The 25,022-nt window shown below is 36.6% G+C and overlaps 1 protein-coding gene across 2 annotated transcripts in view; it reads left to right on the top strand.

Annotated features, from left to right (window-relative positions):
• Positions 1-25,022, top strand: part of LOC150081765 (alcohol dehydrogenase class-3-like) — a 219,853-nt gene that overhangs the window by 135,810 nt on the left and 59,021 nt on the right. The window contains exon 3 of one of the 2 annotated variants that reach the window (XM_090378858.1): positions 15,014-15,115. The exons of the other annotated variant lie outside the window; for it this stretch is intronic. Coding sequence (XP_090234984.1) covers positions 15,014-15,115 — 102 coding nt within the window. The remainder of the gene's footprint in view (positions 1-15,013; positions 15,116-25,022) is intronic. 2 annotated transcript variants of the gene reach the window in all.

Below are 25,022 nucleotides of genomic sequence, written 5' to 3'. Positions count from 1 at the left end.
CTTTGGGGAGTGAGACAGAATTTTTGAGGAGTGAGACTGGTCTTGGAGGTGTATGTGGGGGAGATTTTTTGGAGGAGGGAGATTTTTGGAAATGGCAGTGAGAATCGGGCTGGCACAATTCAGTGGGTATTAATAAAGGTAAAGTGAGGGGAAAAGAATAAGAAAGAAAACGACATGTGAAGTGAAGATAGTTGCAAGAAAGCCTAAATGAATGGCCAGAGCAGTGTCCCAGAAGCAAAACCTTTGTATTGTGGAGAGAACCAACAAAGAACGCAGTCCAAAGATGTAAGCCAGACCAAGGAAGACGATCGCTGTAAGGACCCAGCCTTACAATAATTTAATAAAGTTTGTTAAATATTGGAAGAATTAATTGTGGCGTATATAGTTAGTTTCAGACAAGTATCATTTGTTAAGAAACACTGAAATTCGAAGGTTAGTCCAAACACACCCAGTTAGTTAAATCTCGGTTGTATGGAAAAATTCCTTAAGGGAGTCAGTAAAAGCAATCATAATGGACCGAAACAAATCCCACTTAAGACAGGAGCATATACACTATAGAAAGGGCGCTGAGTGCGGAAGTGGCCCTATTAATAAATTTCACGGTTCGACCTCTAGCAGGTGTGGGCGACGTAGTAATGGGGGTGAGGTCACAAAGAAAGCCTGAAACTCTCTTAGCTGACCGGAACTTACGTTTAATTTCGAGAAATTACCAGTATTTTCCAGATTATCGGAAGTTCGGTCACACTAGGAAAAAGAAAGCACGCCCACGGAAATGAAGGGAGACGAATAGGATCACGAAGGAAAGGATAGGGTAGTCAACGATTGGCCAGGAAGAAAGCGGTGGGAATTTTGAGAGAAAGGAGAGAAGAAAAAAAAATTGATACTGGGAATCATTCGGAGAGGAGTTTTTGTGGTGGATGCAGTCCTGGGGAGATGGAAGCTGTAGTGGGAGAATTTGTTATAAGAATTGTGAAAGTCTAGAGTCGGAAGGAATGTTCCCTTGAAGAAGTTAATGCAGTCTATGGAGGAAGAATGGTGAAACGCCCTAGAAGCAAATTTCTCGATTGAGCAGTTGAGTGACTAGTCGACCCGAAAGGTATCCCAGTCCTCGGACGCAACGCAGATGGAAGAAGAAAGGAGATAAGATCCGGTATTATCTTCAGCCGTGCCGTACCCGGTAGAGAAACCCAGGATAGATTACTGTGTTCCCCGGATGAGCAACCTTTCGCTTTCCAGTCCTCACCCCGAACAGATAGGAAGAGAGACCGAGCAGGGAGGAATACCAGACCATTGCGTAAGTGTTAGAATAAGTACTGAGAATATAATTTGTAAAAAAAAGGGGAACTAATTTAATAATGAAAAGGACTCTAGGAGGACGCTATAAGTTTAAGAGAGAATGTCAAAGTACTAAATATATATACATATATATTTGAACGAGTGTAATACTTAAGGAGTGATAATTTAATTTAGTATAGAGATCAGAGTAATGCAATTTAAGAGTAAGTTAATCTGTAGTAGGAAGTAAAAATTTTGTCCTTGAATTATTGTGAATGTTAAATTGCTGTGAGTATGACTTATTTGGGGTAGAAAATGATTAAACTGGTAAACAATTAAATGAGCATCTAGCCCTAATTGTGAAATAGTGGATTAATTGAACGGAAAGGTAACTAAGTAAATTGGTTGGATATTGTTGACTGGTGACATGTTTGCAAGGAAGGATTCTTGAATGAATATATATGTATTTCCTAATAAGTTGGGAAACGAGCACTTATGAAATTATATTTTGTCTGTTCATTGGCTGATGGTGGTTTATTGACTTACATGGACTGTTAAGGAGCAAAGAGACAGATTGTGCGTTGTGAGGGGTAATAAATGCCCGGACCTACTGAAATCTTTGTAGAGCAACATGAAGAGACACAATGATATATATATATATATATATATATATATATATATATATATATATGTAGATATATATAAGTATTAGGATTTAGTAGTTCTTTTGATAACAAGGTTGACTGTAAATTACAAGATATATACACATTTAAAAATTAGTAAAATAACAAGTGTCAAACTAAATACTGTATTCTGTTAAAGGTTATTGTAATTTTCTTATATATAATATGACAATAAAAAACAAATTTGTATATTCTACATCCTTGTGTGTGTGTCTGTCATTTCTAAACTCAGCCAGTCCAGTGGAAGAATACCTTAATATATTAGGGGTCCCCGTGAGTCTGGGAATTTTCTGAAATCAATCAAGTCAGGTGTTAAAGTGGGAGGGGTTAAAATAAGGGGGATATAAAAAAAAATAACATAATATAATATAATTGTAGGCCTCCTTTCAGAATAGGATTTTCAGAATAACATAAATAAAATAGCTTTTTACCCACCCCCACATCGCTTCCTCGATAGGATACCTGACACAAGCCAGGTATCCTATCGAGGCAGTGGGAAGAAAAGAGAATTTTGATTAGGCTAACTGAAAAAAAAAAATGAACAAGACTGTTAGACAATGAATAGGTTGAACTGAATACTGTATTTTGAGAGAGAGAGCGCGCCAGCCAACGCCAACTGTTCGTTGTTGTAAAGCACTTTAATAGAAAAGAAAGAGGTATGTGTGAGTTTAGTAATTTTGTAGAGTAGAAGAAGGCTATGGGTAATTGTATAATCATGATTTATTTAGTGTTTGTATTTTTTTATGATCCTAACAGTGAAATAAACTTTATGTTGATAATATACATGTCTCATCATTCAAGAGAAATACACACAGCTCTATGGTAAATAATCGAGTTATCCTGGTTTGGGGGAAGAATAAAAGAAAATCCTCATTACATGGAATCTCCTGATATTGAAAAAGGTCAATAAAATAAATTTATTGAGCAGCAGATAGCTTGGAAGGAAGCGAGGACCCCTGTTATAGAATTTAAATGTACAGTAACAGCCCATAGAGGTTCCATGGGGGTATTATGAGAATAAAATAGAAAACAAGAAAAATAGAATTTAGCATTTTTAGACCCGCTCGCACAACATAAGCCTCCTATAATGAGGATAATAAAAATTAAAACCCTTATTAAAAATAGACAAAGATTTTGTTTGAATTGTTGTTAGAATGCGACTTATTTGAAAGTGGGCAGAATTGTACAAACTGTAAGCATCGAGTAATGACTGTACAAAATAGAAAAAAAATTGGAAAGATTTATGTGAATATTTATGAATATTTCAAGTGATACATTTTTCTATCAAAAAAGAATTTCATTACATCTTTATCTAATTGGTTGCTTCATTCGAAATTTAATTGATACCGAGGAAGTGAGGCCATGATGTTAGAAAAATATCAAAAGCATTTGATTATATGTAAGATGTAATTCTTTAAGAGCGGCGGCGTTAATCTCAGGCTTGCAGGAGAAGGTGGTAAAGTGGGAATTGATGAAACTCATCTTTTTACACGTAAATATCACCTTGGAAGTGACTGTGCTTGCTTCGGAAAGTATAGTATATCGGTTTTCAGTTTAATTGAACTGAATCAAAAAAAAAAAACAATTACGTTCAAGTAGTGGCAACACAAGATCAAGATACTGTTTGATATTTTTAATAATGTAGTTGTGCAAGGGACATTTATTATGACTGGTGGATGGTGGGGCTATAATAAGATGCATGAAACATGCGTGGAAACAGTGTTACATAAATGCCACTTTGTTCATCCAAAATAATACATAGACATCTCTAGTAGAGGAGACTACTGTTATTTATTCTCAGTGGCCACCACCACCCAGATGGCACCGTTTCATATAAATAACAGTAGCCTCTTCTACTAACTAGAGAAGCGTTATTTATTCGAAGTAGTGCAATACCTGGTATCTCGTTGTGAAGGTAGCCACAATATGAGATAAAAATCAAACGATACCGTTACACTACTCAGGTAGTTAAACTTATGGGTAAACTGTGGTGTGTTTACACCGATATTATATAATTAATGAATTTTAATACAATATTCCGATTTAAGTTAGGACAAACTACTTTAAATTAGATTCTTTACAAAATTTAAAACGATTAAGGAAAAAATAAGATTTAAATGTAGGAACTGCAAGGACCACCAGAAAATTAGCAAAAATATTTTTAGCGCCATTTATTTTAATTTTAGCTCCATTTTGTAGATCATCTAGTGCTATTTTCTAATCTCAAACCTTTTTGGAAAGCAAAAGAGTTAGAAAGACCGTTCTGTTAAATCACATTATCGAACCAATTGACTTCCCTACACAAGTTTATCACTTCAGTACATACCGATACTTTTCACTTACAATAGTTTCAATAAAAACGAAAATATTTTTAAGAATTATACAAATATGACAAGTACCTTAATCGCCCTTAAATTCCTAGTCCATACTTGCGGGCCAGTGGGCAATTCCCTCCTCGCGAACTCCCCCGAATTGCCCCCGGGCTAGTGATCAGTTTTTCTTTTATTCTTTGAAAAATTTCCGTTATGCTGTGTATTCATATTTAATTATATTTTAACAAAGCTTTTTCTTATGTTTCTTCGGTAGTTGAAAGATTTATTTTATTAAAAAAAAATCCATATTAAACTTAAAAATCTGAAGTGTGTTTAAAAATAAAGAAAGAAACGGTCACTAAATGCCACTCCCTATCACTTCGCGTTTGCCGTGGTCGAATCCACTTTCGTTCTGTAAGGCACTTTAGATTAGGCGCCTTACATTATGTCCAAAAGTGCCGAGAATGACAACTTAATAAATGCAGTGCGTTACATCTCAGGCGCGTTAGCAAAGAGTAATAATTTATAACAAAAAAGCAGCGACTTATGTTCCAACTGAGCACATTTCCTTTATGCACATCTGTCATATTGCCTGGTCATTCCCCCAAACAGCACATAGCTACAAATACTATAGAGTGCTTCAGCTACAATAAATGGTATTTGGATAGCCTATGTGATATGTAGGTAATAATAATAATTGCTGCATTTGTCCTGGTCCGATTTTAAAAGCTGAACAAATATAAAATTACATGAAAATCCATCCACTGAGAATCGAATTATTATGCGGATAGACGGACAAAGAAATAATAATTGCCGAATTTCTATTGGTCCGATTTTAATGAAAAATTTGGAATGGGTTACAAATCTTTTCGAATGAGCCAAATATGTATAAAAACCTAAAAATCCATTAACTAGGTTGAGTTATGTCGTGTAGGCGGACAAACGGACATGGTCAAGACAACAAGAATTTTATACTTGTATAGCTGACGCACCTAATAAAATGAACTATTGAGTATGTGGAAAAATTGCTATTATTATTTATTTTATTCATTAATTTGGTATGTTTTAAGCGAGGATAAAGTCCATTCTCATAGGTCATTACAAGTAAGTGTGCCTCACTGTTGACTAACGTTGTGGTATAGGTTTTTTTTTTTTTTTTTTTTTTTCGGTAACATTTGACTATAAGCGCCTTTCAAAATTTCTTGGAATTGTTATAAGGTTATCCAATTAAAATGCATGCCCACTTGCAATAGTAAATTCATTAAAAACGAATACCGGATTTAATCAAAAATATAATAGAAATGCTGCGTAGACTGCATATCATTATTGTTAGTGATGCAACTGTATGAAGAATGTTCGTCAATGGCGCAAATAAATGAACAGTTGCTTACTATCACAAGAGGCGTTGTAGTAGTACACGTACTTCGATCAACCGTTGTTTGCATCCTCTTGTCTGCAAAGATACAGTTAATATTTCTGTCAAATGAATGGCATTAAACTCTTGTGTGGTCAATCTGAAGTATAAGGTCGTATTTATTTATTAGTAAGGACTGTTTGAATATTTATAACGGCATGTCTCTTGGAATTGCAAAAATGATTTAGGTGCAAAGTACTGTTTCAAAATAAATATAGGGAAATGTATCTGAAGTGCACTGGCAGAAGAGAGACGTGTCTGCTGTAATAAATTGTATTTCTAGGATATAACAAGGTCTGATCAGAAATATGTAATACTTTCTCATTGCTTAGAGCTTGTGGTCCGTTAGACCTCGGTACATCGACATCTGAGCATTTTCACGAACTTCTATATCCAGTGTGACAACTTTTACAAGAAGTGACTGTAAACTTTCTGTAAACTTTTTTATACCAGCTGCGCCGCGAAACACTGATTCAAGCGAATAATCATATTTGAGATAGTAATGGACGTGTTGTGCCAGTTTTCGAGGTTATTGCCCTCCTAGTTTCAAGGTCACTTGCGACTTACACGTGCTGAACAACGTTCCTAGTAATTTTCGTAAAGTTCGTTCACCCTACGAATGAAGAAAGCACTGCATCGAAATAGAAGTTATCCCCCCACCATTGTATAATAACATACATAAGTTATTCTTATCCTGCCAGTAAAACTTTGGCATTTAAAAAAATAAAAAAGGAAATCCATTGCAATTTTAAAAGCTTCTCTGTTTTCATGCCCAAGTGATTAGGCTGCATGTTTACCACAATATATCTTTATTGACCGTGGAGCCGCGAATATTTGTATATCTTAGCTGTAAATCCCTCTCGACTTTGTGATCGTTTTTAAATATAAACAGAATCTCTGCGCGACCAACAATGCCCAGTTTTTTTTCCCCATTCTGTGGTATGAGAGCTTAGCATGTAGTGAAATTACTTGATGTAACTACCATACCGCCAGTTCCGCCATCGCGGGAGAGGCAAAGGGTTGGTTTAAGCACGGCTCTTAAAGAGTCCTGAGGGGGGCTGTTTGTATCTCACGGAAAAGGAGTGCAGCTTTATAGTTGGCGGAGAAAAATTATTCATCATTGCAATTAATTAATAGGTGAGCCATGTCAAAGTGGCCAATGAGCAAATGTCAGAAAATATATCTGTTCAGCAGATATCTTTTCTGATGAGTAGACTACCTTTGATCACACAGCGATCACCATTTCCTTGGTCGCTCTGTGGATCATTTTGCCTTCGTTCACAGTGATGTTCTACGTTTCTGTACGAAGAAAGCTGATTGGGGGCGTTTTCAACTTAGACTGTCAAGAAGACTACCTGAAGACTCCTCTCGTCTGACTGGCATCTCAGCTGACGATTGTGCACACCATCTCACTAAAACCTGTAGCTTGTGAAGTGCAGCCACAAAAAGAAAACACTTTCAGAAGGCGGTCCCGTGTTGGAATGCACACCTTGAAGCACAAAGAAGAACAATTCACCGAGCTAGGAAAGATTTTCAGATTCTCTTGTTGCTAGGACTAGAGGCAGCCGGGGAAAGATACGGATACTCAGAAACAACTAAACCACTTCTATCAGAATTTGGTTTCTACATCCGGAAATAATGATCCATGGGTTGAATTTTTTCGTATTGTGACAAATAAACTGTACAGGGGCGAAGTTCTCACCTGAACTACTAGATCGGATGGAAACTTTACTTACACATGGCAGGATTCTTTTACCAATATGTTCGATACTATTTTACCTAATGACGTAGCACCATTAACTGAGCTGGAGCAATCAATTGTCTCGACCAATGATAATTACACCACTGAGAGTGTGGAGCAGCCATTCACAGAAACTGAACTCAGCGCTACACTGGACAAACCAAAGAAAATAAGACCCCTGGCAAAGACCTCCTAGACGTGGATATTTTAAATAAATTCGCTGGCCATTATCCAAAATTCCTGCTTGCTATCTACAACAAGTGTCTTGCAGACGGAACCTTTCCAATCATTGAAAATCTGGAAAGAAACTATTCTCAAATTGGTTCAGAAAGCTCCGGACACGATACCTGAAGAACCGAGGTCATATAGGTCTATTGCCCTACTTCCTGTATTATCCAAACTGTTGGAAAGACATCCTCTACTGGCTCTCCAACTATTATGCAGATGAAAACTTAGCCTCTCTAACCCAATATGGATACAAATCAGGTCTCAGCACAGAAGACGCCATGGTAAAATTAATAACAATATCAACCATCACTGATTGCAGGTATTCATTTGCCATCATGATTGATTTTGCCGGGGCCTTTGACCGACTCTGGTGGCCCAGCATACTAAGGAGGCTGCAGCATGCTAAAATTCCACTTAATTTGTATTAAATCATATCTAAGTCACCGTCAGGTTGTTATCATTGCCAAGTACCAGTCAGTCACTAGAATTGTCACTCGATGTTGTCCCCAGGGCTTGGTCCTTGGACCCTTTTTTGGTCCATTGTCCTAGAAGAGTTTCTTGGGATTGGACCTTGAGCATGTTGGACTGTGAGAACTAAAAGCCAATTGTGGTTACAACCTAAACATATATCTATCTACATAACAATTTTTTTTTTTTTTTTATCAATTTTAGAGAACATTGATAATATAGAACTAGTAAATAATTCGTGATTATACAATTCTGACTTCAGTTTACCTCGGAACCTCAATAGGCTGTTGCTATACATCTAAAATCTAGAACAGAGGTCCTCACTTCCCTTCCAAGGTCCACAAGCTATCTGCTGCTTAATAAAATTATTCTATGTAGCCCTTTTAACATCAGAAGATTCCATGTACTGAGGATTTTCTTTTACTCTTCCCCAACCTGGATAAATCCGGATACTAGCGGTGGTGTTTCTCCCTAAAGATAAGACATATGTTATCAACATAACAAAGTTTATTTCACCGTTTGGTACATAAATAAAATACACACACTAAACAATTCAAGATATTACAATTTCTCACAGCTATCTTTTACTACACACAATATAATGTTCTCATATACTTCTTTCCTTTCAATGAATTTATAACCATCTAAAACCTATAAGCAATACAAAGTACTAACTTAACGAGCACATGTAATTATATGTGTGTGTGTATGCATATATATATATATAGATAATTACATTATTCTTCCTCTCTCTCGATACACATGAACATCAAATTGATATACACGTATACCTTTCGGTGGGCAATTAACAAACTAGTGGATATTTCTCAAGAGTACAGACTAATTTCTCTTTTATATCAGTGACACATCTAATACATTCTTTTTGCACATACTTCTAATATAGATGGGTATCTCTCTCTATACACACACACACATACTATTGTTCCCCCCTTTTATTTTAAAATACAGCATTTAGTTCATAATCATCATCTAACTGTCCTATTCATTTCTCCACGTTTAATTTCTTTCTATATTTCAGTTTTGCGTTAACAAAATTTTCCAGACTTACTTGCACTTGCTTCTCTCTGCCTGGATGGGTGTTTCCGGTTTCAGGTCTTCTTCCAGCGGTCGTCTCTCTCGTCCTGCCTTTGCTGGTCCACTAGACGCACATCTCTAGACTGCCCTTAGTCGGTTCTCTCCACGCATAAGGACTTTTCTCCTGGGATGCTGCCTTGGCCATTCGTTTGGAGCTCGAGCCGATTTTCTTCTCAATCGTTTCCTTCACTTTACTATTATCAATACCCACTGAACTGTGCCATTCCCAAAACTCTCCGTCTAACAATTTACCCACACACCTCCAACACCACTCTCACTCCCAAAAAAATCTCTCTCGCTCTCCAGCGATTGTCTCTGACTCTCCCACGCTTCTATGTCCCGAACTCTATCTCTCACTCCCCTATCTCCCTTTTTTTCATCCCTCTTGCCCCCTTTTCTTGACCAATCATCTTTTATTTCTCTTTCTTCATCTTTATTCTTATTCGCCCAATTCTTTTACTGTTGTCTCAGGCCACGTTCTGGTAGGTCGCGCTCCTTTAGTCGTAGCGGGGACATTCGGATGCTAAGAAATTTCTAGAACACTTCTTCTGTCTATCCTTATTCACTTACCCCTTTCGTCACGCCCCTTTTGAAGTGACCGCCCTTGAAATTTATAAGAGTGCACTTCGGTGTCGGCCTGTTTATTCAGCGCTATTATACCAGATCTCGGCTTGCTCTATGATCCCGGGCCTTTCTTCTTTGGAGTCCGAACCCTTTCTTGGGGGGTGGGTGTCCATTTTCCACAGTGCAGCTCCCGCTCTACTTACTGTAAACAGAACGGCTTCTAACTGACACTCCTATTGTTCAGTTTCATTTCGAACAGACCTTCCTATTGCCAATGCTAATCCGCTCTCATACTGAAACGAACAACAGTGGAAACGCAAGCAAATTGCCTAATGCTGTATATTTAAAATATAATAAATTTCAAAATTTTACAAAATATTATTTTCTGGAGTTGTAAGACTGGGTTCTTACAGAACTTTCGCAGTTAGCATTCACTACCAAGACCACATCATGGTAGTGAATGCTGACACAAGAGCTGTCCTGGAAACCCATGCTAACAGAACCCTTTCAAAGCTACAGAAATGGGCAGTTGCTAATCGGGTGGTGAGAAAACTAAATCAATTTTGCTTAAAGGTACACTGTAGATAACTAGACGACCAGTCATTAAAAAAGACAATATTTCTGTAAAGCTCTATCCGGAAGTTTGGGAATACTTATTGATACGAAGTTCACCTTTCATCCTCATCACCTGGCCGACAAGAACAAAAGTACTCTGCTATGATTAACCTGATTAGTCGAGTGGACTGGGCCATCACGCGTGGGATCTTGATGTTAATTTAAAAATTTATTATCGTCTCCTATGGTGCAGCTGTCTGGTGCACCAGGGCTACACCCTCACGAAATCGCAGCAAAATAACCTCCATCCGGAGAACAATACTACTTACAGTTACCAGGGCATGCCACACAGTTAGCTTCCCTACACTTCTAGTCCTTGCGGGCTGCCTTTTTCTACACTTGGAGGTCATCCGCAGAGATCTCTTCCCCCTCTTGAAGAGGGGCATTTCAACCCAAATAGCTGATATTACTCTTGACCTCACATTTGATCTCAGGCATGAAAAGAAGAAAATCGCCGAAAAACTTACCAGAATCTGGCAAGAGAGTTGGAAAAACTCTGGCAAGGGTATAATTACCAGGAAATTCATCCCACCAATTGCATTTACTAGTCCGAAGTCTCCTCCCTGGTATTCGCCAGACCTACAAGTTACCTTCCTTCTCATGGGACATGGGCTTTTCAAGTTCAAATTGACAATGCTGGGAATTGATAATGACCCTACATGTACATGTGGAGATGAAGAGAGTTGGGACCACATTATGTACACTTGTCTTATGTATGAATACCCGGAATCAGAGGTTAATCTGGAAAACCCTATAGCATAATAAGCAGCTCTTACTGTAGGATGAGCGTTGCTATCTTGCATTTAATGATTTTGCGAAATCAGGCTTTGAAATTAGACCAGCCTACCGTCAAACAAATCCATAACAAACAAATGGCATCAGGACAACTAATTTCTCCAATGAGAAGAAATTAGTTGCTGACTCCTTCCTATGGAATTACTCTGGCTTTGCTAACTTTTCTGTGCCTGGGCTCGGGTGGCTTTCCTGGCCCAGGAGTTTCCAAACTTTCATTCTTTCCCTGTCTTAATCCTCTGGATGGTGCCTTATTTCCTCGTCCTTCCATCTTCCTCCCCGCTTTGACTCCCATTCTCCCACTATCACTCTTGCTCACACTTTTTTTTATTATTTTTATTTATTTATTTAAATTTTATATAACTTAGACTACGTGCAGGAAACTCAGACGACGCTGGAGGAGTCAAGCCAGGAATAATGGGCAGCCTGGCTTACCTCTAGTGGTGGCGGCGGCGGGCAATGTAGGGTCCCATTAGGGGCCCTGCGGCCAAGTAGACAGAGAAACAACAGAACTCCACACAATACTATACACACATAACATGCCACTCATACAGACCCATCTCTCTTTTGGCAAACCTTGAGAAACTATTTTAAAGATTGTTAGCACCCAGAGTATCAGATTTAATTGAAGGTCAAAATAATGTCTCCATCCCAATTTGGCTTCAAGAAGGGAAAATCCTGTGAAGACGCCTTGGTCTCTTTTGTTTAACCACATACCAGCTTCGAGGGATAAATATGAAGTGGCCATATTCGTTGACTTCGCGGGAGCTTTCGATTCCCTCTGGTGGGAGAGCGCTCTCAATTGTCTTACCAAAGCCAAGTGCTCTCAGCAACTGTTCCAAGTTATTAGAAGCTACTTTCAAAATAGTTGCTGTTTCGAGATTACTTCGATGAGTCGAAGTAATCTCGAAACAGCAGTCTCTCTCAAGGACCATCACAAGAGGATGCCCCCAGGTATCAGTTCTGGGACCCGTCTTCTGGAACATAGTTTTGGACAGCTGGCTCACGCAAAAACCTGATAATATCTCTGCTTTCGCATATGCCGATGATTTGGTTATTCTAATTCCAGGTGGATCGCGTCTTCATTTAGAACAATCAGCTAATAACTCTTTCTGAGCTAATCAAGTGGTCAAGTATACATAAATTGCGAATATCTGCCACAAAAACAAAACTGATGGTTTTTAAGGGCAAGTTAGATTACAGAAGACCTCCTAATATAAAGATAGACGGAAAGCAAATCCCTTTAGTTCCTGAATTAAAACATCTTGGCGTAATTTTGGATGACAGGTTAACCTTCTTCTCTCATATTAATCACCTTGCCTCGAAGATTAAGAAGTTCACTGCAGCAATTATCCGCATTTCCAAATCGCCGCAACCTGTACCACGATGACAGATCTACACTACAAGCTGCTGTCAGCAACTTCTCTGAAGGAAATGAAGTGGCACTGACTGAAAAAAATTCTCAATCATTCTCAGTTCTACAACAATTCTGTCCTGCTGTGTTCACCAAAAGAAAGCAACTCTTCTCAAGTCTATCAACATATCAATAACAAGTAACCAACCCAACACTTGCAATGTCTATCGATATCTCTTAAAACTGATATTACCTGCCATCTACTTTTTTTTTTTTTTTTTTTTTTTTAGCTGGTACCCCAGTTTGGGCAGCTGTGTGTACGGGATTAGCTAGCACCTACTTTTATAGCATTACCTCCAGTGGGTGCGGTTTTCGTTTTTTCTAGGATAGAAAAAGACTGCTGTCTTGTGGTTCCTGTGATACTTCTGATTAGCTGCGTGATCAGATTCGCAGTGTAAACATGCTACATGTTCATTACACTTATGACATTGTAATTAACATGATTCTATATACGATATATCATTGTATATAATATGTATGTATGTACATAGCTGATTTACCAGTTTCTGGCTAGGGGCCACTTGTTTTGTAAATACAGTGAAAAATAAATGCCACTCACACTCTGGCATTTACAAAGTTCTGTATATTTCCCAAGAGTGCTGATGGCGCAGTGGTGGGAGATCACCGGTGCCTTACTCTAAATACTATGCCACAACGTTCAGCGAAAAAAAAAACATTGATTTGAAACCTGGAAAACAACCTTAGTGCGCAGGATGAGTGTCCTAATGGTAATAATAATTACAATACTTGTTTCACCAACAGACTTGTGAATGAATTCGTCAAATTACCTTGCCCTCCACTAAAACTGACAAAATGATAGTTGAAGAGATTCAGAAATAAATACAAAAAAACCTGCTTCGCCTATGAATAAAATCAAAACCGTTTTCATATCGGCTTTAAACGAGAGATGGCGAACCTTTTTCCACTCTACAACTTAGATAATGTGCGCATTGAGTTACATTTCAGGAGCGTTTGATTATCAAATAAAGTTCCTATAACTTCTATGCTATACTCGAGAAGCACTTACGAAAACCTCGCTACGTGATGTTCGTGACTTGTTAACTATTATCGGAATTGCTGTTCCAAATTAATGTGAATGTTGGATGGGTGGGGGAAAGGATAATTTTCGAATCCAAATTAAATACAGTACATATAAATGTATTTTGTATTCCAGATAGGGAAAGAAAATCACATTCGTTATTCTTTAGTACACTGTGAAAATGACTTATCATTCCCACTCCAAACTACGTATAGTACAGTCAAAGGCATCATTGAGAGGATCCTCCGCCCGCAATCTACAGGAGGCTGGTGCATCCTTTTAATAAAGGAAAGTGAACTGCTTATACGAAAAAATAATTGCTTTAAACTGCATTATATCATATACGCGATTAGCGAGGGATTACTGTACTGTAGTCTAATTCTGTGGCCTCAGCTTGCATTAGCAGGAACTTATCTTCGATGTTAAATACCATATTTTTACCAATGCAACTTGCACCGAATTGCCTAAATGAATTTTAAAATGTCTTTATAGAATGATGCAAAGTGGAATGTTTTTTTGTGGTTATCAGGGAAAACATTGCTGAACCTTGTTGCTTTTCTTTGCCATCAGTTCTTACGATTGCATTTTTTTACGGAGGAGATGGTACGTCTACTACATCAGCATTTCGAAGCATATAATTGGATGATTCGCATTTCCAAAGAAATGATAGAATTTATGAATTCCAATTCTGCTCGCGGTTAGGTTTCTGGAAGCCCTGGTGTAAGATTAATGCCCGAGGACCACAACATACTTTGCAACACTAATTCTTTTATTTTTTGCTCCACTCGCCAGTGTGTCCTCCATTTTTGTCTTCCCTTTTCCTTACTACATGATTTCCTATTTCTTCAGCTTCGTTCAGTTTCCCACCCATAACAAAATAATGATCTGTGTTAAGATATAAATGCTGATTCTGCTAAAAGTTCAGTTCTCGCCTTGGATTACAGTCATGTAAGAATATGCACGGGAATATGCTGGAATCCTGTTGTTGACATGGCATGTTGAATTTCCGAAGTAGGGTTGATTATCCAAAGTATGAAACGTGCAGCAGGAATTTTACTGCGAAATTTTCTGGAAAAGGGTTCACTGATAATTGAATAAATAAGATAATATTTGGGACAATTTAAGATAATATTTGGGACAATTTAAAAGGAATTAAAGTAATTCAGTTCCCAAGGAAACTTTCTTACAGAAGCGGTTTTGATTTTTAACTCTCTCTTCAGCCTGGTTTTTAACTTGTAGATTGAGAAGCGAAAACTGGAATAAATCGGACTTTTAAGCTTCGCAATTTTTAAACACGTTGCTTACACACCATTCCACATTATTGTGGTGTTTGCTAATTTATTTATTTATTATTTTTTCCTCTCTATTTCCAGGAAATTAAATGTCGGGCAGCAGTGGCGTGGGAACGAGGTCAACCGCTCTCTTTGGAAGAAGTCGAAGTGGCACCACCTAAGGATGGCGAAGTCAGAATTAAGGCAAGTGTGTTCAAAATTGTCAGATAAATTCCCATGATGTGAAACTTTCTGTACGTTGGGACTTGCTAGGACATTAGTTCATTATATAGTAAAACCTCTGTTTTTATCACTGGTTTAAAAATGTTTATTATCAATTCATTGTTTTTGAGTCCAGTTGTGCAGTGTTTCGGTTCCAAATCATTACAAAACTTGCATCATTATTTTCATTTGATAATTAACTTTAAAATAAGCGTTTTGTTCTTTTATGAAACTTTTTAAGTAGTAAAGCTAGAAAATAAAGATTAAGACATTAATTCGCTTTTAAGATCAACAGTTTTGTTGGAAACTCCGCATCCAGAACATTCAGTAAAACAAACATATTACTGTACTTATTTACAGACAACGTTTCTGAATCCACTTTGATATTTTGTTATGAAGTCAATGAATTCACAAGTGGATCAGAAATTTATTTTTTTAACATTTCAGAGTTTTTAAATGGGGATTTAGCGCTTAAATTTAATGTTAATTAACTGCAAATTTCCACACTTTGCCATTCCCTCAACAAATGTATTTCACTTTTTAATACAGAGTTCTAATTTCTAACGATGAGCTGTGAGCAGTGTTGACTGGACGTTACGTGCCAGTATATTCAGTAGACCGCTAATATATTCAGTTCAAATTCGGAATGAACTGCGAAAACAGCTCAACCACTGGAAGGGGTTAAGCTGATTTGTAATTATAATGTGATATAAGTTTGCACCATGTTATAATTTTTTGTATTGTTACCAGTGGTCTGTCGATAACATCAGGAAGAGAAATCAAGCAATAATCATTATCTAATAATCAATTTTTTTTTGTATTTAGTTTTTATCATGAATTATGGGAAAAAAGATAAGGTACTTTAATTGTATAATTGATAAATATGGGTTCAATCTTTAAGTCATATCTGGGACGTTTTCTTCGCAGATGTTATTTATCAAGAAATAAACTACCAAATATTCCAAATTCTTAAACTTCTGAGGAACATTTTGGTTGACATAAGGTGGCGCTATGATTCTCGTGTTTATTTTGCAGTTTGGAAGCAAGGAGGCGGATGTGTTCATAACTGCCATTTTGGATCTCTTTTGTCTTAGCTTTGAATTAATTTTAATGGAGTATTGACTTGGTTTTAATATTTAACAGTCCAGCTATCAATTTATTTAATAGTCCACCCAGGTGAGTTGTTTTTTTAATAAAGATTGAAATACTTGAATATATAAAAATTGATTAGACAAATAAAATAAATGTGTTAATGATTGCATTAGTAATTACTAAGAATATAAATCAACAACAGAGTTTCGGTAAGTTGACTTCGGGAAAAGAAATAATCATAAGTAAAATTTCTTCATGGAGAAACTAATCGGCTGTGGACTCTGTAATAATACCATAACATAAAGGAAAACAGTGACTTTTTAAATTGCAGTATCTGTAAACAATAAATCTGTCTTAGAGGTATAAGGTATGTTCGTGTCAGACGGCACCTGGGATTTCTCCCATCTCCGCATGTGTTTCGCTGTATCGAGGACAGTACACTGTCAAGCCAGAGACTTGAAAGTGTGTGGGTCGTGTCTGTGATATGTTGTGCCCATTGTTTATCCGGCTTATTGGCCCCCAGGCCCCTAGTGGGGCCCGACGTTGCCCATACCCTGCCACGTGGAGGCTAGCCGGGTGTATCCAGTATCACAACAATTTGCTCTGGCAGGTCCTGCCACCTAGTTTCCTGGGATTTCAGTGGCTAGGGCCTATTTAAAAAAAAAAAAAAAAAAAGTTTATGCATTTGACATTAATGCTTAATGGGATTGCTGTTAGGAAATCGCTGGTTAGGGTTGAACACTAAAGAGATGTGTTAAAGGCCAAATAGGTCGGGCAAAATTTTGATGTTATTAAATTTAGACATGTAACGCTAGATAAAAGCTGATAGTGTTAGATATCTTAGAGATTTGCATAAAACCAGTAGAATTTAGACGTTGGTTATAATTTGGCGGCATTGTTAAGGGGTGTACTTGGTCGATTTAGTGAGAGGGGGGGGAGATTGAAGACTGGGGAGGAAACAGATAGAAGAATAGGGACGGCTAGAGTAGGCATCCCCAAAGAGGTCAGTGGAGACGAGCCCCACCAGGCGAAATATGGGGGGTAGGCAGGGAGGAGAGGAGACAGAGATCCGTCTCCTCCATTCCCTGCCTGGGGATGGGGTTTTAAAGGGAACCAGGTTAGAGCACCCAGTTCGGATCGCCAATGGCGTGTTGGCAGCAAAGCCGCAGAATGTCTTCGTCGGTGTCTTGTCCAAGGAGTGTCGAATCCGGTATGAAGGTCCAGCTGCCCGTCCCGCTCTGGGGGTGGGATATGTTAGCTGGCAGTGGGGAACCTACCAGGTGGGGGGGGGAGACACACACATTTACTTCATTCGTAATGTGCATTCTCACTCTACTTGCATTCTTTTTTTTTTTTTATTATTTATTTTTATTTTTTTTTATACTTTTTTCTTATTTTATAATTTTTTTATTTTTATTTATTTATTTATTTTTTTACTTTTTTCTTATTTTATAATTTATTTTTTTTTATTTATTTTTTATTTTATTTTTTTTTTTATACTTTTTTCTTATTTTATAATTTTTTATATATATATATATATATATATATATTTTTTTTTTTATTTATTATTATTTTATTTATTTATTATTTATTTTTTTTTTATTTCACTCAACTCATTCATCTTTTTCTCACACACCAGGAGGGGATGCAATGATGGGTAGCGTAAATTTAAATACTAATTAAAACCAGGGTTAGTGTGTACTTAACTTAGCATTTGTGGTTTGTGTTCTTTTCTCTCACGCTTGCACTTTTATTCATTCTTCTAGCTCTCATCTCATTTATTCGACTCTTTCTTTCTGCACTGCACTCTCTGGGCACCGCAACTTACTGTTATTCTTCAGTTGTGGTGCAGGCCTAGCTGCAAGGTTTTTTTTTTTTTTTTTTTTTTGCAGGCCAGGGGAGAATGCAGTGATAGTATTTATGTGGTTTGTAAATGTTTGTTGGTACAGTATATATAAAGTAATGTAAGTTATTTTTAACTTTGTATTCTTTCGGCCAATTACATTTGCTCTTCTGCTCACTCCCATTCACTTTCTCTGCATGCATTCCCATCCCCCTCCCCTACATTGGTTTGGGGCCCCAGGTTCCTACACATGGCATGGTAGTCATGGGGAGTTTTGTTATGTCAGGTTTCTGTCAGGGTGCAGAATACTGCTATCCTAACAGTTTTTAAGTCATCTGGGCGTGGTGGGAAACTTGGGCAATTTTACTATTGATTATTGTTTAATTGCTGGGGGGCTGAAATTGCTCTGCGCATTTCGAAAACTTTCTGTGTGAAAGATGTAAAAGCTTTATAATTTTGCTCTTCTATGATGAAGAGATGTTCTTCTCCCCTGGGAAGGGGACCAATCTGTGCTATTAGCTCTGTTCTGGGGATGTCATATATTATACATTCATAGAGAATGTGTGCCCAGTCTTCACTTTCGCCACAGGTGCAGTTTGGGTCATCGGTCAGGCCTAAGGAGGTTAGTTTCGCCTTTAGGGAGCCGTGCCCTGTCAATATAAATGTTGTAAAAAGTCCAGGGGCATACCACTTAGGTGGCTTTGGGCTAACCATTGACACCAGTGGCAGAAACCGTTTGGTGACCAGACGTCTGGTTTCCTGCTCCCACTTTGTTTGCCATAGCTCGTGGAGCTTTGTGGCTATTCTTTTTCTTTCATCATTGAAGGTATTGGTTGTATCAAGGGCTATCCCCAGAAATTCTGTGGGTATGCCCTTTTTAAATCTATAATATAAGCCTCTTTTGGCTACTTCCAGGTAAAGTGGGAGAGTTCCAGCCAGCAACTGTAGTGCAGGTGTGCTTACTGTGCGACATGCTCTGGTAATAGTGAGTAGTATTGTCCTTTGTCTTAGATGTAGTGGAATCAAGTCATATCGTGAAATGTCATATGCCAGTCGAACTTCCTACAAATGTAGTTTATATAAAGCTGAAACAACAAATAAACAGTCAACAACTAAAATACTTCCTGGACCTTCAAGTATAAGGAATATGTCACGAGATTCCATGAACTCTACTGATATTGGAATTTCAGAGGATCACCTATGGCATAAATTGATAGCTGGTACTCCACCTACAGAATATGATCTCAATTCCAGATTGTTCTCTTTACAGAAACTATTTTGCTTGAATTGCAGGATTACAGATCAAATCAATTTTAAAAAGATGTTTAGCTGCATAAGAAATTGTCTGTGTTGTCTGACAAGTGTAAAATGTGATTAATTATAGATCAAAATTTAATGATTCCTCACGATTGTACAATTAGTTTCAAATATAAACGAAAAATTTGACGCTTTATTAAAACAAAATTTGATATTAATTCCAACTCTGACCAATTCAGTATTAACAGCTACTTTTAATGGATCAAGTAACAATGTTAATTTGGAAAAAAAAAAAAAAAAGAAAATAACGTCAGAAATAGAGTTAAGAGAATTTACAAGTTATGTTGATTCCTCTGATCTATATATATATAGAAAAAATAAGTCACCGCTTGAATTAGATGCAGATAAACTAAAAGAGGTCACAGATAATAAACTTCCAAAAGTAGGTATTCTCTCTAAAGATTTAAATACTGCCAAACGAATGGAGAATCTGAATTTGAAAAATAATATAGGTACACAAACTGGAATTTTACATTACTATGATCACAGAAAAAAAAGAGTAAATGAGAATACAAAATACTAAGTTTTTAACAAGTGATGATATCACAGATCAATTTGTGCGCTTCATAGGTAAAATTCATGACAATTGTAATATAAATAATAAAGAGAAAGATATTCATAATGCTATTTATGATGATAAGGATATCAGACAAAATTATAACAGAACAAAAAAAATGTTAACAAAAACAGACTACTAATGAGATAATTGGACTTGTTAGTGTAGAAAAGGATAAAGAAATTGGCTTAACACATGTTCTGGAAATGGATAAAAAATAAAAATTAAACAAAAGTTCTTGAATTTCTCAAAAAATTCTATTCATGAAAATTATTGGAATTTTAATCCTTATAATGTTAGTTTTATAGCAAAGGGTAACATAACCACCATACCCAAGAGATATCTTGACATGTTTCAAGATTATCTACAACTACTAGTGAAGCTGACCTTGTGGACTGCTTCAAAACAAAAATTAATGTAAAAGTACATCTACATAGAATAATCTCTTGATATCCAGAGGATTATTTCTCATTTATTTATTGTTTTATGAAATCCATGGGTTGAAGGAGAAGTATTGGGGGGGGGGGGGTGATGCCAGAAACTTTTCTCTAGAAACTAAACATGGGTTTCACCACTTCAAGCCTTTGATAAGCAAAGTAGTGGTATTGCACCAGTTGATGAGTCATCTACCACCTAGGATTACATCTTCCAGAACTACTATTATCTGATAGTAGTTTTCCTGAAGGTGCAGAGATTAATTAATTTAAATTAAAATAAAGACAACAGAGATTTTAAGAATTATAGTAAAATTTAAGTATTTCATAATAAAAATCATAACACTATTTTTAAAGAAAATGAGAGAACACACCCATAGCAATTAAATTATATTGTCAAAGGACATTTGTCCCACTCAAAAAAAGGAAACTAATAACCTTGAAATTACACATATTAATATATATTTTAAAAATTCTAGAAGTATTATAAGTGCAAGTTACTACCTAACTTTAATTAGTCAAGCATAATGTGATATATAGGTTATTACAGAGGTATGGTTATTTCATGATATTAATAATAAAGAATATCCTTGTAATTTTCAACTGATCAAGAGAGATAGAAATAAAAAGAAAGGTGAGGGAGTAGCATTATGCAGAGACAAAAAATCTTAGTATACTGGAAAGTTGGAAATTGATGGAATAAAGGTAAAATTGAAAGCATGCAAAATTATCATATTGATTATTTTAGTATATTTACTTCCCCCTGTATTGCTATTTTTTACTTCAAATAAACTAGAAGTATTAATGGAATTAATTATTAACTCCGTTAATATGGACACCAAAACTATAGTGATGGCTACTTTAATGTACCATTTCAATGGGACTCAAGTAGGGGTAAATTAATCCTTGAAAAATCTTACCAGGCTAGTTATTTGTTAAATGTTTTTAAGACTTCATTTAATACAAAGAAATATTCTACCAACTAGAGGGAAAACATACTAGACTTTGTATTTTCAAACTTTGATGTTAATGAATTGTATATAAAATAATTATCGTAACTCTGATCATTCTGCCTTAAATTTTGGTTTGATATTGCAAACCAAATTAAATAAACTTAAAGATATTAAAGAGTATTTTGATTTTAAAAAAATACTAATTGAAATGTAGTACATGGGCTATCTCTCATTTAGATTAGAACAACTGCAATGATATAAAATATACTTATATTCTTTCGGATATCTTAACAAAAGATACTGATATTCTTTCAGATAATTATCCTAACATATATGACAAATGTTACTGAACAAACTGTTCCTATTATGACAAAAAATGTAATGAATGTCAAATACCCTACTTTATTTAATTATGATATAATCAAACTTTTTTTGAAAAAGAAATTGGTTTGAATAACTCAAAGAAAGTAACAGTTTAATCGATTACAGTAGATTGTTTTTTTTTTTAAGGAAAGAAGTGAAATACAGAATAAGAATTGCTTTGAAAATATACGTATCCTCAGTTATTAAAAAAATCTTAATTTATTTTGGAATCATTGCATCAAATATGGAAAAATTATATTATTACCAAATATGAAAGAATTTATGGAATACTTTCAAAAACTGTATTCATTAAAAATGATAAATGTAATAATAACCTTACTCTGCAGAACATCTTTGGAAATGATTATATAAGTAAGTGTATAGAAATTTATTCAGGAGACATAATTTATTGAACTGTCATATTGTAGCAAAAAACATCACGTTTTACTGCCGTAGTACCGAATTCCGTCACAGCGACGCCAGCGGCTTGCATTTCAAAAAAAAGTCTACTTTGAGGGGACTACTTTCGCATTTCATGTTAGTGGTAGGGTTAACACCCACAACTGCAGGATTTCGGCCGACGAAAACCCGTGTGATCGTCTGGAACATGTTCGTGACAGCCCAGCGGTGGATGTCTTTTGCGCCCTCAGCAAAATAAAAGTTTACTGACCTTTCTTTTTCCATGAGCTGGATATGCTGGAAAATTCACATTTCGATGAAGATGACCACGAAGGATGCTTTCACTTTAAGCAAGACGGAGCACGTCCTCACTACCTTACGGGGGTAAGGGAATTCCTCAATGACCGTTTCCCAGCTCTGTGGATTGGTCGAACAAGGCTTTTAGCTTGGCCACCTCGTGCCTCAGATTTGACGCCTCTACACTTTTTTTTTCTATGGGTTTCATTAAAAATCGAGTGTTTACTCCATTATAACCTACCAATCTTTCTGAGCTTAAAACTAAAATCACCGCCGCAGTTACGGAACTTACGCCAGATATGTTACGTCACGTTTTGGGTGAAATTCAGTTCAGTTGGGATGTCTGCCATATCACCAATGGCAGTCACATCGAACCAAAATGATTGTTCTAGGTAAAACATGTTTTTTGCTACAATATGACAGTTTAATGAATTGTCTCCTGAATAAATTTCTATACACTTACCAAGTTGTAAAGTTCTTTTTGAATCGCCCTGTATATCTGTGTCACTGCATTGTTATTATAAAGTAGCTTTGAAATTTTAAACATTGTAAGCTCTATAATTTTAATTTTGTTGAGCTACAGTTATGTATTTTCAATATGGACACTAGTCATTCGACAAACAATTCCACAGAAAATCCAGCTCCTCCCACACTTCATGCAGAATTTCAGGAGTTATTTTTGATATGGCAACAGTGATTCTGCCTTCAGTTCAACTACATTTCTTGATGATTGATAGATGTCGTCTTTCAGAAACCCCAAAGATAGAATATATATTGGCGTCAAGTCTGGGAATCATGGAGACCAATGAATAGACCAGAACCTCCAGTCAATCTTCCTGATACATTCATGGTTCTGGTCGATCCATGTATGCTGTTGTGGGGGGTGGGAATATGTTATTTTGTGGGGAATAGAATTCTTTATTTATTATATGTATACCTTTATTATTATTCCTTTATGCTTATAATTTCTGTAATTAATAAATCTCTTTAAACTTTTAGACCCACCTCTCTTAACTTTGTATTTCCCCGTTTATTTTCCCCCTAATTTACACCCTCCCACATTAACACCTGACTTGTATATTGTACAGAAGATCACAGATTCTGGGGGAATATAAGTTCGTGTATGTCTCCTGTGGACTGGGTGAGTATTCAGAATGACTCATACTACACTTGATAAACATACAATATTGTTTATTCACAGTATATACATTAAAAGAATATCTCATACATCATCAATTGGGTAAAATGTTAATTACTAGAATTATATGTGTGCTAAGATGTATAGATAATCTCAATTCATATATCATGTCTCTTCGTGTCTTTCTGCCTTTTCTCCTTCTGGTTTAGGTTATATCTCATAACATTCTCTTGTCTTCTAACAATTTAAACTTCCCAACAGGGATTACAGCAGTGAGCATAACACCTATATGTGTATTTTCCTACATTTATAAATCCCCGCTATAATCTTTCTTTAATTATCCCTTCCAAAATAATTACATGTGCATAGAACATAATCTCAACTTAAAACACACTAGTCTCGAGTACATACATCTAAATCTTGCTTGCTTAATAAACTTATCTTTGTGATGAAGTACATATATCTTATGAACCTTTTCCTTCCTTTTATGCTAAACAATACCAAATCTACTATCAACTAAATAAAGACATTTCCTAAAGTCCTTTCCCTCAATTCAAGCTTAAAACTATTATCTGGTACTTACATAACAGCTTAGGGGATCACTCTTTACACAACCTTTTTCTCAGGTCAGGGGCGGCCATCATCAATATAGGGCATCATCAGACTCCTACTGGAATTAGTCATCGGCTAAAGAACTGCTGCTCATCTACAGGAATTCTCCTTCGTTCAGGAACTCACTCCTTTCTTCATAAATGGGTTGCTCTGACCCGCTTTGGGCGTCTGATCAGCTCGACTATACTGGGGTGCATAATAAAATTATCAGGATTCTCCTTACTGCTCTATCGAGAAGCCAGACTGTATAACTCTTCCTTATCTTTCTATACCGAGACTTTTCGATCCTTATCACTCAGCTCCAGCATATGTGTTTCCATCTTTCATTGGGCATCTCCTTCCTATTTCTACGTTGCGGCTGACCTCTCCCAGAACTTGCTTAACGAATTGTCTTTACGACAAACTGCTTCAATTTCCACTACCACATTCCAGCGATTCTCCCGGCACTTCTCGGGATTTCTTTCCGGCCGCACATCACTCAGGCCCACCCACAGAAACTCTCCAAAACTGCCCAAACTGTCAAAAAACTAACTTTCACTCTCTTCTGTTGCATCTCCTTTTGTTTCAGCCACCCCTTCTATTCTGATCCAATCGCAGTTCGTTCTTCATCTCTATATTCTCATTTGCTCTCTCCCACTTCCTCCGTTTTCTTGGCCCTTCCCTTTCCTGGGGAAACATCCGAGTTCTCGAAATTTCTAGAAGCTTCGATAAACTTCCGTAAGTCTAGAAATTTCTAGATATTTCTTTGTGATCATTCCGATTCACTTACCGCTATTAGTCCACTCTGTTTTTTTTCTCTACCGCTCCTTGAAATCAGTAAGTGCTCAAGGAGTCGGTTAGTTTTATCTAGCGGCTAGCTATACGGTTTATGCCGCATCCAGGGTC

Source organism: Mastigoproctus giganteus, chromosome 8 (assembly GCF_048544385.1).
Source record: "Mastigoproctus giganteus isolate SK-2022 chromosome 8, ASM4854438v1, whole genome shotgun sequence".
In the NCBI taxonomy this organism is placed as follows: Eukaryota; Metazoa; Arthropoda; class Arachnida; order Uropygi; family Thelyphonidae; genus Mastigoproctus; species Mastigoproctus giganteus.
This window is presented reverse-complemented; position numbering and strand designations above follow the sequence as displayed.